Source organism: Gloeophyllum trabeum, assembly GCF_000344685.1.
Source record: "Gloeophyllum trabeum ATCC 11539 unplaced genomic scaffold GLOTRscaffold_00002, whole genome shotgun sequence".
Lineage (NCBI taxonomy): Eukaryota > Fungi > Basidiomycota > Agaricomycetes > Gloeophyllales > Gloeophyllaceae > Gloeophyllum > Gloeophyllum trabeum.
The window spans coordinates 436,831-453,414 of record NW_006920411.1 but is presented as its reverse complement, the minus strand read 5'-3'; the positions used below and the strand labels follow the sequence as shown (position 1 = coordinate 453,414).

The 16,584-nt window shown below is 52.4% G+C and overlaps 2 protein-coding genes across 2 annotated transcripts; both read left to right on the top strand.

Moving 5' to 3' along the window:
* Positions 1 to 86: 86 nt before the first annotated feature.
* GLOTRDRAFT_103017 (FAD-binding domain-containing protein) lies at positions 87 to 4,484 on the top strand (the record flags this gene model as incomplete). Its single annotated transcript, XM_007863838.1, has 14 exons — positions 87 to 110; positions 1,699 to 1,947; positions 1,998 to 2,058; positions 2,112 to 2,203; positions 2,265 to 2,285; positions 2,341 to 2,377; positions 2,442 to 2,491; positions 2,545 to 2,668; positions 2,805 to 2,924; positions 3,028 to 3,388; positions 3,437 to 3,534; positions 3,588 to 3,692; positions 3,765 to 3,895; positions 4,467 to 4,484. The coding sequence occupies 14 exons, from the start codon at positions 87 to 89 to the stop codon at positions 4,482 to 4,484; spliced, it is 1,491 nt and encodes a 496-aa protein (XP_007862029.1).
* Positions 4,485 to 5,329: 845 nt separating this feature from the next.
* GLOTRDRAFT_125219 (uncharacterized protein) lies at positions 5,330 to 7,687 on the top strand (the record flags this gene model as incomplete). Its single annotated transcript, XM_007863837.1, has 9 exons — positions 5,330 to 5,396; positions 5,459 to 5,596; positions 5,660 to 5,811; positions 5,870 to 5,948; positions 5,993 to 6,121; positions 6,182 to 6,366; positions 6,422 to 6,436; positions 6,512 to 6,721; positions 7,574 to 7,687. The coding sequence occupies 9 exons, from the start codon at positions 5,330 to 5,332 to the stop codon at positions 7,685 to 7,687; spliced, it is 1,089 nt and encodes a 362-aa protein (XP_007862028.1).
* Between the last annotated feature and the right edge of the window lie 8,897 nt (positions 7,688 to 16,584).

Here is a 16,584-nt window from a genome sequence, read left to right as displayed (position 1 = left end):
TGAGAGGGAGGAAGTGGGAAGGCTGCGTACATGATTTACCGCGTCGCGTGCTGGGCGGGAGATGACACCGGAGAGCGAGGGTGACCATGATGGATTTTGTCGGGACCATGGTTCAGGGAACGCTAGGCAGCAGAGTGTGCGAGCACGATACTACGCCGGTATATAAGAACCATGTTCGCTATGGGACGAGTCAACGGTCACACCAAGCAAAGGCTAGAGGAGCACGCAGACTGCTGTCAATTTCATCCCGCACGCCGTGGTATTCACCGCAGAGTAGCATACCCTTGCCGTTGCGAGTGGTGATTGCGGCGGTACGGAAGGAGCATGAGAGCAAGGAGACCGCAGCTGGGGGGGATCGAGACCCTACTGCGTGGTGGCTCAGTGCACAGCGATTGTCAGTCTGAGACGGAGCAGTATAAAGCATAGTGGATGTTGAGGAGCAGGGAATGTAGAGGCAGTCACTCATTGGGGGTGTGAGCGACGTTGGCCCGTGCCCTGAAGGATACAGGCAGCAGATTGCCCGTGATCCGATAATCCCAGTCGACTTGGAGTTCAGCAACGTGTTTGGAAAGACGAATCGAAGCGACGCGAGTCGGGAATAGTACTGACAGGAGGTGCTCCGGTTGCAAATTACACGCCGTCATCCAGCCAGCCCCGCGGTTACTGCGCGGGGGCAGAAACGCAGCGAGGGCCGTTGTGCGGGCTGTCTGGGTGTTGCTTGGATTCGTCATTGCACCTCTGAGGGTACGCGCAGGGCGGGGCTCGTGGACCGACCTGCACCCACTGGACCTTCAGTGGATAGGAGGAGGACAACAAGCGGCGCCGGGCGGGCATGAGGGGGAGGATTTACAGTGCTTTGCATAAAAGTCCGGAAACCGCGATTCGCGAAATGTTGTTTGTGCCAGCCAAACAAACCTATATGGGGTAGTCGATCACCGTAGCGCGGGCTGTTGACTGGTTGGCGGGACGCTTCGACATCCATGTATGAGGGTCGGTCTTGGGGGATTTTAACCTCTGCGTGCTCGATATCCTGAAGAGATACAGATCTGAACGTTATTCAGCCTTGAGACGGGCATTTGTGTCCCAGGAGTGATATAGGCTGACTCGAGGACCGTCGCGCCCTCGGTCAGGTGTTACCCTATAAGGTGTTGTTTGGCTGGGACAAACAGAAACGCGCGAAACACAGTTTCCGGACTTTTATGCAAAGCACTGTAAAGGAGTGGACGAAAGCGAAGGGACAAAGCAAGAGGGGGACATGGCAACCACGTGGCTCGTATGTCTAGATCTCCAGATCTACGCACACCTGCCTTTCTAATCGCTCCTATGTTATTCTTGTTCTATCATGACCCAGCTATTCCTGCCTCACGCCCAAGGCTCCCGCCCATCACCGGCGCGGACACCCCGGACGGACCAGAGCCCAGCCGTTCCGCAGCGGGCTCTTGGTCTCTTCCATGTTCAAGCCATCTGTCTTTGCAAGACGCGTGTGCGTTCGTCCGCTTAGACCCGGCGTGCGCGTACGGGGGACCAGCACCGGTGCCCCCAATCCAGCAGAGCAAGTCCCGAGGGAGCGCGCGCTCTGGGCTGCGAGCCTCGTCGTGGTCACGGGCATCCTCGGGTGGCACCAGCTCGTCAAGTGCGTGCGGGTATGTACCACCCATGCACTCGGGAGGAGGACGCTTCCACAACTGCTCACCGCAGGCCAACGCCCCCCCGCCGGGCTACGCCTCCCCGCACGACCTCGCGCTCGCCCTCCGCGTGCTGGACGAACTCTCCCTCCGCATCGTCTCCACCGACCCCGCGACGCTGCGCGACTACCCCGGCCATGCCGCGCTCGTGCGCCCGCGCAGCACCGAGGACGTCGTCCGGATCGTGACCGTCGCGAACGCATTTCGGGTCCCGCTCGTGCCGTGGGGCGGGGGGACGAGCCTGGAGGGGCAGGTAGCGGGCGTGAGTACCTGCCACTGCGTGCGCCAAGTGCTTGCTCCAATAGTGATTAGTATGAAGGGCGGAGTATATGTGTCGATATGAGCGGGATGGATCAGATCCTCGAGATCCACGGTCAGCCGTCGCGTTTCTCCCCAAAGGCGAAGCCGCACGCTGATCGCGAGAAGAGGACGACGGCGACCTGGTCTGCCAGGCGGGCGCGACATGGGACGGCATCAACGAGACGCTCCGCGCAAAGGGCGTCCCGCTCTTCTTCCCGGTGCGTCATTCGTCTTCGCATCCGCCGGTGTCTACACTATGGTTCATCTACCCGAGGACAGCTGGACCCAGGCCCCGGCGCGGTAAGCATAGATTCGACTATCTCCCACTGGTAACATGCTGTAATGGACGGCGTAGACTATCGGGGGGATGATCGCCACCGGGTGCTCAGGCAGTACGTCTGCGCCTACGCTCGTCCTCCCCTCCCCGTCCCTTCTACCCCTCACACCACGCTGCAGCGAACGCGGTCAGGTACGGCACCGCGCGCGGCGAGTGGTTCCTCAACGTCGTGCGTCCCTTCTCTCCCCTCTCCTTCCCATCACCAAATAACACGCGCATCAGACTGTCGTCCTCCCCGACGCCTCGGTCATCAAAACCCGCCGGCGCGCGCGCAAGTCCGCGGCGGGGTTCGACCTGACGCGGCTGTTCGTCGGTGCGGAGGGGACGTTGGGGATCGTCACTGAGGGTGCGTCCCCTCCCTTCTCCCCGCCTCTTTCTCTCCCCTTCTCTTGCTCCTTTCCTCTTCTCTCCCTTTGCCGCCCGCCCCCGCGCGTCTCTGTCCAGATGTCCAGTGCTAACCAGGGGCGACACGGAACGAACAGCGACGCTCCGCCTCGCGCCGGTGCTCCCGACGCGCGTCGCGCTCGCGCAGTTCGCGGACGTGGACGGCGCGGTCGGCGCCGTGCAGGCGGTGCTCAATTCGCCGTGGGGCGCGCATTTGCGTAGGTGTCCGTCTCTGTCGTCGTCCGCTCATCATGATTCGTCGCATCGCTGATCGCGTGCTGCATGTGGATCGGTGTCGGTGGATGCGGGGTGGGGGTGTAGAGTGCGTGGAGCTGATGGACGACAACAGTCAGTACGCCCCGCGCGTCGTTCGGGAGGACCCGCGGACGCTGATCCACGTGTACGCATGCGCAGTGATCAGAGCGCTCAACGCCTCCTCCTCCCCCTCCGCGGCCAACTACCCCGCGCTCGACACCCTCCTCTTCAAACTCCAAGGCCCCCCGGCCTTCATCTGCGCCACCGCATCGCACATCCGAGCCACCGTCGCCGCGCACGGGTGCACCCACTTCCAATTCGCGCAGAGCGAGGAGGCGGCCGCGCGGATGTGGGCGGAGCGCAAGCACGCGTTGGGCGCGGCGCGCGCGTGGGTGCCGGGGGCGCGCGGGGTGGGCACGGATGTGTGGTGCGTCGCGTCGCGCGGCGTGAATGGCTGCTGATGGGGGGTGGGTAGCGTGCCGCCTTCGAACCTACCCCGCTTGGTGGGCGAGACGAAGCGCGACCTCGCGCGCGCGGGGATTACAACTTCGATCGTCGGGCACGTGGGCGACGGTGCGTCTGCGTTCACACTGGCGAGCGTGATGAGACGGTGTGATGATGGGTAGGCAATTTCCACGCGATGCTGTACTACAAGAACGAGGAGGAGCGCAAGGCTGTGCAGGAGGCCGCGGGGCGGCTGGTTGAGCGCGCGTGGAGCCTGGGCGGGACGTGTGCGTAGCAGCACTCGGGTTCGGGCCCGCAGTCCATGCTTACCGGATGTGTGTGGATGGGATTTACCGCAGGCACGGGCGAGCACGGCGTCGGCACCGGCAAAAAAGCGTACCTCGAGGCGGAGCTGGGCGAGGGCACCGTCGCGCTGATGAGGGCGGTGAAGAAGGCCGTGGACCCGAAGGGGATTATGAACCCGGGGAAGGTGAGCTCGTGCCACGGTATTTGTGGGTTCGCCGTGTGCGGATTTGGTGCTGACGGTGTGTTTGTCAAGCTGTACCCGGACGAACGGCGTGCGAGGGGGGGGGGGGGAGGATCGTGCGTGACGTTCCTGAGAGGTGGTAGATTTGGAGCGGTGGCTCGTCGCGGGTCATTGCTGGCATCGCAGTAACGTGTTTCAAACCAACTGTTATTGATATATACTGCTGTGCGTTACTTGCAGAGATGAGGTGTGGGGTGGTCAGCATACTTTTGGGCAGCAAGTAGGCAGAGTTCCACGTAACCGGGGGGTCAATCTACGCGCGCCTTGGACCGCGATACGTTGCCTATAGCCCCAGGACAACCAAACAATCGTCTTGGTAGCAGTCAGCTTACAACACCTCTCTATGTCAGGCTTCCGCCGGGGGATCACCCTGCACCTGCCTTGCAGCAGGCTCATGAAGCATGTCATCGCGTTATTCCGGACAATCGGAGATCATGCGGTCTCTGGCGCAGGATATCTATGCCAGCTTCAAAAATCAGATAAACTTGGGGGATGACGAGCTTGAGTTCGGTAGAACTCAAGACGCCGGTAGAGCCCTTCAATGCTCGGACTAGCTATATATAACACCCAGAACAAACAGCCTTACTGGAGACATGTGAACGTGATGCGTAATACCCTGACAAGTGGTGATAATAATCCCGGGCTGTGAGTTTGACTTCGCTCCTTCGTGTCAAGTTTAGTTTGCCCGTACTTACTGATGAGGGTGGCGGGAATGTCGGCTCACACGCTCGACCCGAGAGCCATGTACAGCTGCCACAGCGATAACTTGAACCTTGGTCAAGTTCATTCCGATAGGATAAACTCTATCATATTCGTATGCTCTAGCTTCCGGGCTACCAAATATCGACCGACACTCGTCCTAGTCTACTTGGGGCGATGTGATGGCTCATGGCATGATGCCAGCATTTATACTTGCATCCACTGAGTTGTGCATTTGCACGCATGTCCCCGTCATGATCGCGCTTTCGAGCCCTCTGGCCTCTACTTCACGGGTGCGTCCTTATGCGCCGCCCCACCTCTCGAAACTCATCATCTTACGCTACTAGTATCGGACACACAGCGCATTGGACAATCTCCTCAGTCCTGTCCGTTAGATATCTGATGGTCATCGAACTCTAAATGAGTTCTGCGACTTCCAGCGGCAAACTCGCCGCTGGATCGCCTTCGGCGAGCTTCCATGTACGCCATGCAAGTGTAAGAATACTCGTCAAGCAGTTCTATTCAGAGATGCACCCCGAAATCAGTTTGTTGCGCCCCAAGCAAAGTTCTAGACAGGAACATATAAAGAACCATGTTCCAAGTCTACACCGCTCTCCCCTCTATACATACTCCCTACACTGGGGAGGGAATTGGAAGCCCGTTCTTCGCTCGCGGAAAATGGCTCCCAATCTCCCGATCGACGAAGCCCACTTGGTGGCATCGTTCATGGAAGACGTTGCGTATGGTACGTAGCTGTATTCACGCCCGCGCTGTGAACACGCAGCCAACTGCCAGGAACAACACAAGGGATATTTCTGGTGTCGTTCGGTTTCTGTATCCGCGTGCTCCTGTTCACGAAGGCCGGCACGTTGAAACAGACGAAGCGAATCAACTGGCCCGTGCTTGCCGCCACGCTGCTCATGGCCACCTTCGCGACGCTCAACGGTATGCAGTTTCCTTGCCTGCGGAGACACCGTTGTGATTAGTAGTTGACATGACACTGTATAGTCTCTTTCGACCTGCGGTTCAACATCGTGTCTTTCGTGCTCTACACCGGACCTGGCGGCGCCAAGGTCGCGTTTTCCAGGATCGGGGAGTGGGTCAACGTCATGAAATCGGTGGACTACGTCGTGCAGACGCTCATCGGCGACGGCATGCTGGTACGGCCTACATATATATATATCTACTAGCGAATTAGCACTGAGCAGGCCCTGTCAGATGTACCGCACGTACTTTGTATACAACAAGGACTGGCGGGTCGTCGCGTTCCCGATGCTCATGTGGGCAGGATGCATAGGTACGCACTTGCGAGCGTTGCAGGTCACCAATAACGTCCTCCAGCGGCCGGCGTCTGCGTCGCGTGGGTCGAGATTATGCTCCATAACGGCGCGACGCTCACGGAATCGAGGCTGACGCACGTCATCACCGCGTTCCTCGCGCTCACGCTGATCCTCAACCTCATATGCACCTGTGCGCCGCCCCGCAGCCCTCGTGGTTCTCGCGACGATATGCTGATGTTGATGGCTGCAGCGCTCATTGTGTACAGGCTGTGGAGGATCCACTCGCAGGTCGCTCCCACCCTGGCGCGGCCGAGCACGACGGCCCACGCCATCCGCGTGATCGTCGACTCCGGGCTGATCTACACGACATGGGTGGTCATGTTCTTCGGAACGTCCCTGGCACACAGCAACGGCCAATACGGAGTGTCCGAGACGGTATGCACCCTCTCTGCCGGTCTGATCGACGGGGACGCTGACGCGTGTTGCGCAGGTTGTCCAAGTTATCGTCAGTCCCGCGTCTCCTTGCTACGGATAAGTAATGTGAATGCTGACGGCCACGTACATGATATGCCCCGCGCAGCCGATCACGTTCAACCTCATCACGATCCGTGTCGGCCGCGGCATCGCGACGGGCGTGCCGAGCACCGTGCTACAGCCGGCGAACAGGATACCGCTGCGGATCGTGAAGGAGGAGAGTCAGTACAGGCACACGGACATGTCCGGCGGCGAGGAGGCGGCCGAGGGGACGGCGGCGTTCGCGGATGTGTCGGGCAAGCGGGAAGCGGCGTCGGTGTGTACTGTCTGAGACGTGGGTCGCCTGTCGGGAGGGCCCCCCTTAATTAGTACTAGCAGCGGCACCTGTGGTCACCACAGGGAGCCAGCAGGTTAGGTTTATAATAATATCTATTCTGTGCGATACATGTGACTGGTTAACATAAGATGAGATTACATTAAGATTGTTATGATGGGCTGTGAATTCTGTTAGTATAGGTGTGTTGTGGGGTGAATGGATATATACTCATTCAAGGAGGACTTCAGGGTATACTATATTCCTGGTAGCTGTAGAGGTAGAATTTGATGGGAATAGAACTTTGATACGGTGCTTTGAAGTAACACGGGACAAAGCGACATAGAGTTGTCCATGAGTGAAGACTGGCGTGCATAGGTCAAGGCCTACATTGCTGACTGATTGTCCTTGTGCCTTATTGATAGTCATTGCAAATGCTACACGCACTGGAAATTACTTTCGGCGAAGTTCAAAGGCCAGATCAGTATCAGCTTCACTAGCTGAGCATGTAATCCTTGGAATGAAGACTCTTTTGCCATGATGTTCACCTCCCAACAGCTCGACCTCCAGTACTCAGGGCCAATGGGCAGCACCTGCGGTAATTGAGGTGGGGCAGCATAAAGTCAGGTGGTACCTGCAATGGCTGTAGGACATAAGCGGCATTCTCAGAATTAGGAACATGTTGCAGTCCATGCTCCCTTGCACTCCTGTTACCATGAATAGGCCGTAGATCACTCCATAGAGTATCTGCTGCACGGTGAATCTGGGACAGTGTGTGGGGCTGTGCCATTAATGCTCAGCTTGTGTAGATGTAGGGATACAGAGATTAAGTACTCACAGGATTCTGAACATTAGATGGTCCTGCAATTGGTTCAGAATCAGGCTGATGTCTTCTTCGCCTTCCTGGCCCTTGAGGTAGAGGGCCTACAGCAGCCAGCTGTTGAGCCAGGTGAGGTGGCATCTATGTGATCGTAGCGGCGCAAGCGCCAATCCCCGACTCCAGTCAGAAACCATTAAGTATTCCAGTACTAGTGTGTGGTCAAGCTGCGGAATGCCACTCTTGACAGACACATACACAGTATTCATATAGTCCTGTTTTATATCTACATCAGTATTTAAAGGGGCTTCCTCGAGTTACCGGTTCCCGCTCAGAGATACTAGTCTCATCCATTGGCCTCACTTGTTTGAATGCATTCTTTTATCAAAGCTATGCACTTGCATCACTTGATCGTTCATGTTAGGTGTGTGCGGGCAGTTGTCTTCAAGTTGAAACGAAAGTGGCATCGGTCTGGTTGGGACTGTTGCTTACATGAGGTTCTCACGGCGAGAGCGAGTTGTATGGTGGAGCGACCATTTCTTCCCGACAGAACCCTCCTCCCAACTACCGTGGGAGTCGGGGATGCTGCAGTTTGGTTCCCGAACATGGGAGAACCGGTTCGAACCCCGAAGCGGACTCAGGTTCTGGTCTGCGGTCCAACTTTCGTGAGGACCGAACCTGAAATGAGGTTCAGAGGGTGCCAGGCACCCGAACCTTATCCAAATATAGCAACTTTTAGTGGTTCGAACCAGAACCTGACTGGACACAACACCATTTCAGGTTCTTTGAGGTTCAAGGTCCGGGAAATCACCTGAACCGGACCTGTGGTCCGGTCCCAGGTTCCAAATTTTTGGCCGATAACCGGACCAAGCCGGGCCGCGGCATCACTAGTGGGTGTCAGGAAAACTGCATTCTGCCCTGACAGGTACTGACAGACCTTCGTCAGGGTTTATCAGGGTTTATCAGGGCATCAGTTGTCAGAAGGCATTCTTGACCCTGTCAGGTCAAGTTTCGTGAGGACTGGCCTGCCGCAAGGAGACATCTGTCTGAGGGATGGAGTATCTAGACTTCAGGTATATTGATATAACTTCTGTTTTACCACCCCAGTTGGCCACTGGAGCATAACTAGTGTTCAGTACATGAGGCACACAAATGGCCCAGATTCTGTCAGGGCTGTCAGTCCATCAGGAATGTGCAATTTACCTGATGGGCAAGTGATTATAGCTCTGTCCATTAAATGTGACAGGTGCAGGTAGAGCCTGCTGCGGAATTGCAATTGGGTCATCACCTTGTGGAGAAATATTTGAAGGACCTGCTATGCCTGGTAGTGCAAAGGGAACATGAGCAACAGGCTGTTGCTTGGGCATACGGTGATAAGCCTCCACGATTGTCTGACCTCGGAAATCACGGAATCGATGCTTCCTCCACACCATACAGAGTCTATTCAACACCTCTCTCACACACCGCTAGGGTGTGACTGGCTTACTACAATGGTTCGATTTAAATCTGGGCCTTCTAGCATCCTCGAGGCAAGTGCGAATTCCTACGAGGATTTAGCTCTGAGGTCAGGCACTCCGGAGTGGCTCAAGAAGTAACTTCAGCATGAATTACCTCTGGCAGTCGCGGACACCTGTCTGATTGTGAGTCGTCCTCATGCCCAGCTTCCAGTACTTCCTCCCCTTCATCTCCGTCAAATTACCAAGCTTGCAGGCTTAAATCCATGACCATGAGGCCAGCATCAGTCAGCAAGTGGCCGGAGTTAATTCACATGTGACTAGCATGCTGTGCAGCATGATGGGAAGGCTGAGGATAAGCACTAACATATCAGGACAACCTCTAGGGGGATAGGATGAGCATATGGAGGGACTAGGTAGTCGTATGGTGCATGGTATAGCGGCGGACAGGTGCTGAGCAGTCAAGGGAGTTGCAGCGAGTACTTGTTATTTATCTTCGGGCGGTCGCAGGGTCATTGCTGTAGTATAAAATGTATGATGTAAAGAAAAGTAAAAACAAGTTTGATCTTCACCATCTCAGTGTATCAGAGTTACCATCTCACCGACCCTTGAAGTTCCAAGCGTAGAACTTAGTGATTTATGACCGATCCTGGCTTTGCCAATAGGCCTGACTTGTAGATTGAATTATCTCTGCCATCGAAATTTTATCTCTTGTCAGTATTACATTGTGAAATAAAATTCACCAAGTCTCTCTAGCAATTTCTATCCCGCAAGCACGATCCTACGCTAGGTGTCTGTGCTTGCGACCTTTGTTTATTTTCGATTCTTTGGAGATAAATACTCCGGAGCTTCAATTAGTGTTTGTTTCAGGTGTCAAGGCTTTGTTTTATTTTTCTAGGTCTTCCTACGGACTACCCTACATCGTCTTACTCCTCCTTTCCCCCTCGAACTACTTTATACCCTTCAGTTGTCTCCCATACTGCTGGGTGTGTTAGGTTATTTCCCCTTGGTCTTTGGTGTCTGTTGTGTGTCAGTGCATATCAACGGCGTATTTCTGGACTGCCCATTGTACGTTGGTCCCACTCTTGCTGATGGGCATCATCTCTCTCATGCTGAGGAGTATTGGGTGGTGTCTGCTGATTACTGGACCTAATAGACAATTTTCCATGAATTTATAAGGTACTATCACATTTATAACATAATTTCTTACCTGTTATCCATGAGTCAGTGACGCAATGATCAAGTCCATTCCATGCTTACGTAATGTAGTCTAGATAGTCGCGCTGCTGTAGTTTGTAGACTTTGTCTTGCCAATGCCAGTAATCGACACCTTTCTGTACATTCCTGTTCGTCTGCGCCTCATTTGCCACGTGTTCTGGTCCTAGGTGTTTGGGTGCAGTCCTTGCAACCACCGTGCCCATTACAGTTTGGCAAGACCCCAAACCAAATTGTCACGCTCGAATTGATCACTCGAGGTGCACGCGTTCTCATTCACATCTTGGGTGCTATCGTTCGTGGCCCCTCAAGTTGGAGTCATGTAGGATTGGATCTTAGGTCATGGGTAGGCTGTTGTTGCCAGGTTGAAGAAGATCTTTTGGTGTCCAGGGGTTGCCCATTTCATCCCCCCTGTGGTCATCAATGTTGTGCATCTCCCGCCTTCGGCTCGATACATCTGCGTCACGTTCGGTCGATCATCTCCCTCATCACCATACATTGTCTTCACTACCCTCATCCATCCTCACCTTGCCATGCCATCATCCCCCGCATGTCAACCCACCTCTGCTCTCGTTTCCAGTCCCTTGTTCTCGGCTGCGGCCAGAACCCTCTTGTCAGACCCTCGTGTCCTTTTTGGTGGTCTCAACGGCTTTGGTCAGACCTGTTATGATTTTCCCATGCCTATCTCATTCCATTTCCATTCCAAGCATTGCCATTGGACAGTACCTTTCTCTGATTACAACTTCTCATGGACACTATCTCTTTTCACACGTTATCTCTCTTGACTCACCTTCTACCAATGGGCGCCCTTGTATTTCTCATTCCTCTGAGTTATGTTCTCACAGGATAGCTTACACATCCTTTCTTATTGTTCTCTTCTTTGGGTATTAACCCCTATACCGATTACTATATATACTGTAGGAAAATCCATGTTCAACCTCCTGTTGAATACAGTGATTACCTGGACTCTTGACTTGACCGTTGGCATTGGCCCGGCCAGACCTACCTTTCAGTATGCTTACTGAGGTAGTGTCAACATAACTGTTGGCACATGGCCCAGTTATCTCAAGACAACTAGTTAGGACATTGCTTCCTAACACAAGAACTCAGGGTAATTCACTGAGCTCTAAGAGTTATGTTTCAGCGTCAGCGCCGTGTCATGGATGTATGAGAAGGATGGCTGGTGAATGAATCCCTGAGGTAGTGCATGGGCTCCAACGTGCAAAGCTCGACTTGAGCAAACATGGAAGGTGAGTTGTGCCCGTCGAATTTGAAGATGTGTCCGCTGGGAGGGGCCCCGCCGGTGCAGTGATATGCACTGACGCACAACAATCACCAACGACCAAAAGAAAATAAACCTAGACCCCGTGATATGGGTGAAGGCGGTCCAAGGCAACTGAGGGGTATTTTAATAGTTCGAGGGGGAAGGAGGAGTAAGACGACATAGGGTAGTCCGTAGGAAGACCTAGAAAAATAAAACAAACACTTTGACACCTGAAACAAACACTAGTTGATGCTCCGGAGTATTTATCTCTGAAAAGCCGCAATCAAAGTTGCAAGCGACAACACCTGTCGTAGGATCATGCTCGCGGGGGTAGAAATTGCTAGAGAGACTTGGTTAATTTTATTTCACTACGTAGGACACACCGGAGATAATAAATCAACGGCGGAGATAAATCATTTCAACGAGTCAGGCCTATTGGCAAAGCTAGGATCGGTTATAATTTGCTAAGTTCGATGCTTTCGAACTTCGAGGGTCGCTGAGATTGTAACACTAATTCTCTGAGATGGTGAAGTGCAAAACTTATTTTTCTGTACACTACTTTGTACAATTTATACTACAGGAATGGCTTTGCGACCATCCGGAGATAAATAACAAATAAAGATGTGCCTCTCCCTAAATAATGCTGCCTTGGTGATTACTATTTTTTACACTGCATAGGTCGGGATATGTGATCATGTATAGGACATTGGGATAGGTGTCATTACAACATAATATAATATATATATATTCATTTTCCGGGGCACCACTCATCACTACACCGATGGACAATAATATGGGTAATTACCTGCACGCCTTCAATTTCTCAAGCATATAGAAATATAAGTGATGGTACTGGAAACATCTTTACCTCCGTCGCGCAATAACCATGGCGGTATATACACAGCAGATGTATCGCAGCCATCCTCGGAGACAGCTGAGAGAGCTCCTGACTCCTCTGGCCAATCAGAGCAAGAATAGGAATCTGTCGCAGTTTATTGATGTTACAGAACAGCCGTTTGGTCTCACAGGACATCTGGGGCTAGGCAAAAACCTATTTACAATACCCCCCAATACTTCCAAACCGCCCCGAGTGACATATCTGCAGATATGAAGGCCGCTGCTGTTTGGTGCGATTGTACACTCGTTGCGCATTAAGACTCTGTCCTGCATAGTGTACATTACGTGGTATCAAGTGTGTTCTGTCATGATTTTGCAGGAAGAAGTTGTCGCTTTTTTGTAATTGGATTTGATACTTGTTAAGTGGTCTTATGCAACCTAAATAACAATGATTCATAGCCTGACGTGTTTGTAACTGCACAAAATTGCCATCAATACTGGTTCAGCCACTGAATGAAATCAGCTGTATCGGGACATACAGATGTTCACGAACCTTGCTAGCAGATGCTTCGGATTCTCTCCATTTTGCAGTGTCGACCAAATGCATGTCTTAAGCTTCTTGCAGTCTGATAGCCTTCAATGCTCACCATCTGTGTTCTGATGTACCTGCATTCTCCCCGGGCACAAGCAAGCTATCATCCAACCAGCATAGGGGTGCGATGATACTACAAAGATAACTACAAGTAGGACATATGCACCATACACAGAACAGCGGGCTTCTAATGCAAATGGCGGCTTCATGCAAGCCATCAGGATTAGCATCCCTAACGGGATTGGTACCGAATGAGGCAGGTGTCGGACCACCATCAAGCGCATCAAGATCACCCCATCCGACATCAGGCTCAGATGTGCGCCCTGCGGTGGCATCAGCAAGACATCGGCATGGATTTGTCTGATATCCCTCATTACCTAGGCAGACGTTAAGACCGGCCAATGCCTGGAAAATAATGTAAGGATATATCTATGTATGCATACCAGCCTGTAACAGGCAACAGTGTCGAGGATGTGTCTGAGCACCATCACTGGAACCTCTCAGGATGGTACGGATACCGCACAAATCCGGTAGCTCGCTATCTAGGGACTCTATAGGGATACATCAGCCGGATACGGTCTATCTAGTCCTTTAAGTCCGTCACATTTATGGGCTATCTAAGTTATGATGTAATCAAATTGGCCCTGCCTAAGGTGTGCAATAGAAGAGAGTCAAAGACTTGAAATCAGAATTGCCCAGGATCTGATTGGAGCAGGCTCATGACGGTACATGGATTATATTTGGATGAATGGAGATGAGGAGATGAACGACAAGGGAAAGCATCACAAATCCATGGAACGACAAAGCAAGCACTACAAGAACTATGGCCAAAGCACAAGCAGTGTCCTGTGGATACGCTGATATGCACTGACACACAACAATCACCAAGGACCAAAAGAAATGCACCTAAACCCCGTGATGTGGGTGAAGGCGGTCCAAGACAACTGAGGGGTATTTAATAGTTCGAGGGGGAAAGGAGGAGTTAAGACGCCGTAGGGTAGTCCGTAGGAAGACCTAGAAAAATAAAAAAAACACTTTGACACCTAAAACAAATGCTAGTTGACGCTCCGGAGTATTTATCTCTGAAGAGTCGCAATCAAAGTCGCAAGCAACGACACCTGTCGTAGGATCATGCTTGTGGGGGTAGAAATTGCTAGAGAGACTTGGTTAATTTTACTTCGCTATGTAGAACGCACCGGAGATAATTAAACCGACGGCAGAGATAAATCACTCGACGAGTCAGGCCTATTGGCAAAGCTAGGATCGGTTATAATTTGCTAAGTTCGACGCTTTTGAACTTCGAGGGTCGCTGGGATCGTAACGCTAATTCTCTGAGATGGTGAAGTGCAAAACTTGTTTCTCTGTACGCTACTTTGTACAATTTATACTACAGAATGGCTTCGCGACCGTCCGGAGATAAATAACAAATAAACGCCGCTACCCACAGGATTGCTCAGCACTTGCCGCCGTTATACCATACACCATACGACTTTCTTGCACTCCCACTTGCTCGTCTCAGCCCCTAGAGGTCGCCTTGACGCTCCGCCACTGACCCAAGCAGTCCCATCACTCCGTGCGACGCACCGGTCACGTGCTAATTACCTCTGGCCACTTGCTGACTGATGCTGGCCTCATGGTGACTCGTATGCATCCACACCTTCAGTATTTCGATGGAAACGAGAGGGGGAGTGTGCTGGAGGGTGGGCATGAGGACGACGCCCCTCAATAGAAGTGCCCGTGGGCCCCGGGGCTAATTCATCTAGAAGTTACATAGGTTAAGTCACCCCGGAGCTCACGTTTGCGGCGATAAATCTCGGAATGGGTCCGTGTACATCTCGGGATGCTAGGAAGTCCAGAGCTAAATAGAAAAATTCTTTTAGAGCCCTTAGAAGCCTAGAGGCGTGTGAGCGCTGTGTCGAATAAGCTCCGGGGGGCTTGTACGATGTGCTGAGTCCGCGTTTTCGGGGGTCAGACAATCCTGAGGCTTATCAACATGAGTCCAGAAGAGCTCAGGAGACCGAGGGACATCGCCTGGGGAATTCTGTGAACCCGACTACAGTTGAATCTCTCTTAACCCATAGCTCCCATAACCCATACTCCCCTCTAACCCTTAGTTTTTGGCTTCCACCGAGTTGGTAGATAGTAAATAACCACTAAAAACCCATAACTCTCCCATAACCCTTAACCCATACCTTTTGGGGTGGTCAAAACCCATAGTTTGAGCTATTTTTAGCCCTATCAGATGCATATGTGTGCCCATTTCGGAGCCATTTACTATTATTTTGACCCTGTTTGACCAGGATCTCACTAGATTAGACCAAAAACACTGTTGGTATGGTGCTATATACCCATATGTAGCATAATAGAGGGTCCGGAGTATGCCGGGCAGGCCCTCGGTTGTCACGCTCCCCGCCAGTGTCACAATAGGTCACACTCTGGTAACCCATACTCCCTAAAAACCCATAACTTTGGGGTTCCACCGACCACTATAGGTTAAGGGAGATTCGACTGTACCTCAACCGCCTCTGATCGGCGGTCATGGGGTCCTGCTTGCATAATCACCTCTCATTGGTCAGGAGAGTGCTCTCGCGGCGATGGCAATTGCACGGCGACCTTGGATTAGATAAACCTGACAGTTCAATAAATTACAGGCTATTTTCAACGGATAATTCTGATCAACAACCCCCCTGAGAGCAACAACCCCTCAGTAACCCATGCCATTATCCAGAAACCCTGGTTGTCCACCAGTGGTCACATGTGACATCAAGCTCTACCAGTCCATTGAATCTGGTTACTTGGACTTCACTCTATGTACATAGCTACATATAAAATTTTTGAAAATTAGGCTGAGGCTCTCCCAGTTAGCAGTCAGAAGCTACTGCTGACCATGGACCATGCTGCATGTGATGCAATGCATTACTGTACGAATGAAGGGCCCACTGTGACCACAAGTACCAGTGGCAGATCTCCATCCAGTGGCCTGAGACTTAGCCTTGTGACCACCCTCTCGTAGCCTGATTGAGGGCAGAATCAGGCTAGAGAGGCTGGTAGATTTGTCGTGGGAACTCGGTATACGCGACTTAAGTCGCATGCCGAGAGCCAGCCGTGCAAGCCGACACAGCCAAAGACCACCGAAGGCTGCCGATTGTAATGGTTGTCGGGTTTTGTAGTCGAGTAATAAAAATTTGTAGTTGAGTAGAACCGTTGTAGTCGAGTAAGAAACGTTGTAATCCCACTACAAATCGCGGTAGCGTGACCTTGATGTGTCTAAGTCCCACTACGCGTAAGGATCAGCTTGCCTCCATGCTCACCTCCTCATATTCTACTAGCTCCGTATAATGAATATAGCTCGTATAAACTCTCTTCTGCATGAAATTGGATGCCCAGTGGGGAGCCATCGAGAATGTGCAGAGCGGGCCAGTATTTCCTCCGCAGTGTTGGGCATCTGATGTCTGTTAGACATTATGGTCAGAGATGCAGATATGTACTTGTGGCGACAAGCAGGCTGAGGCAAGTGTGCTCAACAGATTCTAAGTCAAACCCGCGAGGATCGAATCACATTTGTAGACCATTTCTTACTCGATCTCGATCGTCTGCAGGGCAGGCTCAAATACATGAGGGCAGGCTTAAAGTACATGAGGGCAGGTATATTTTACAATCTCAGCTCAAAAATGACAGCAGCTGCTG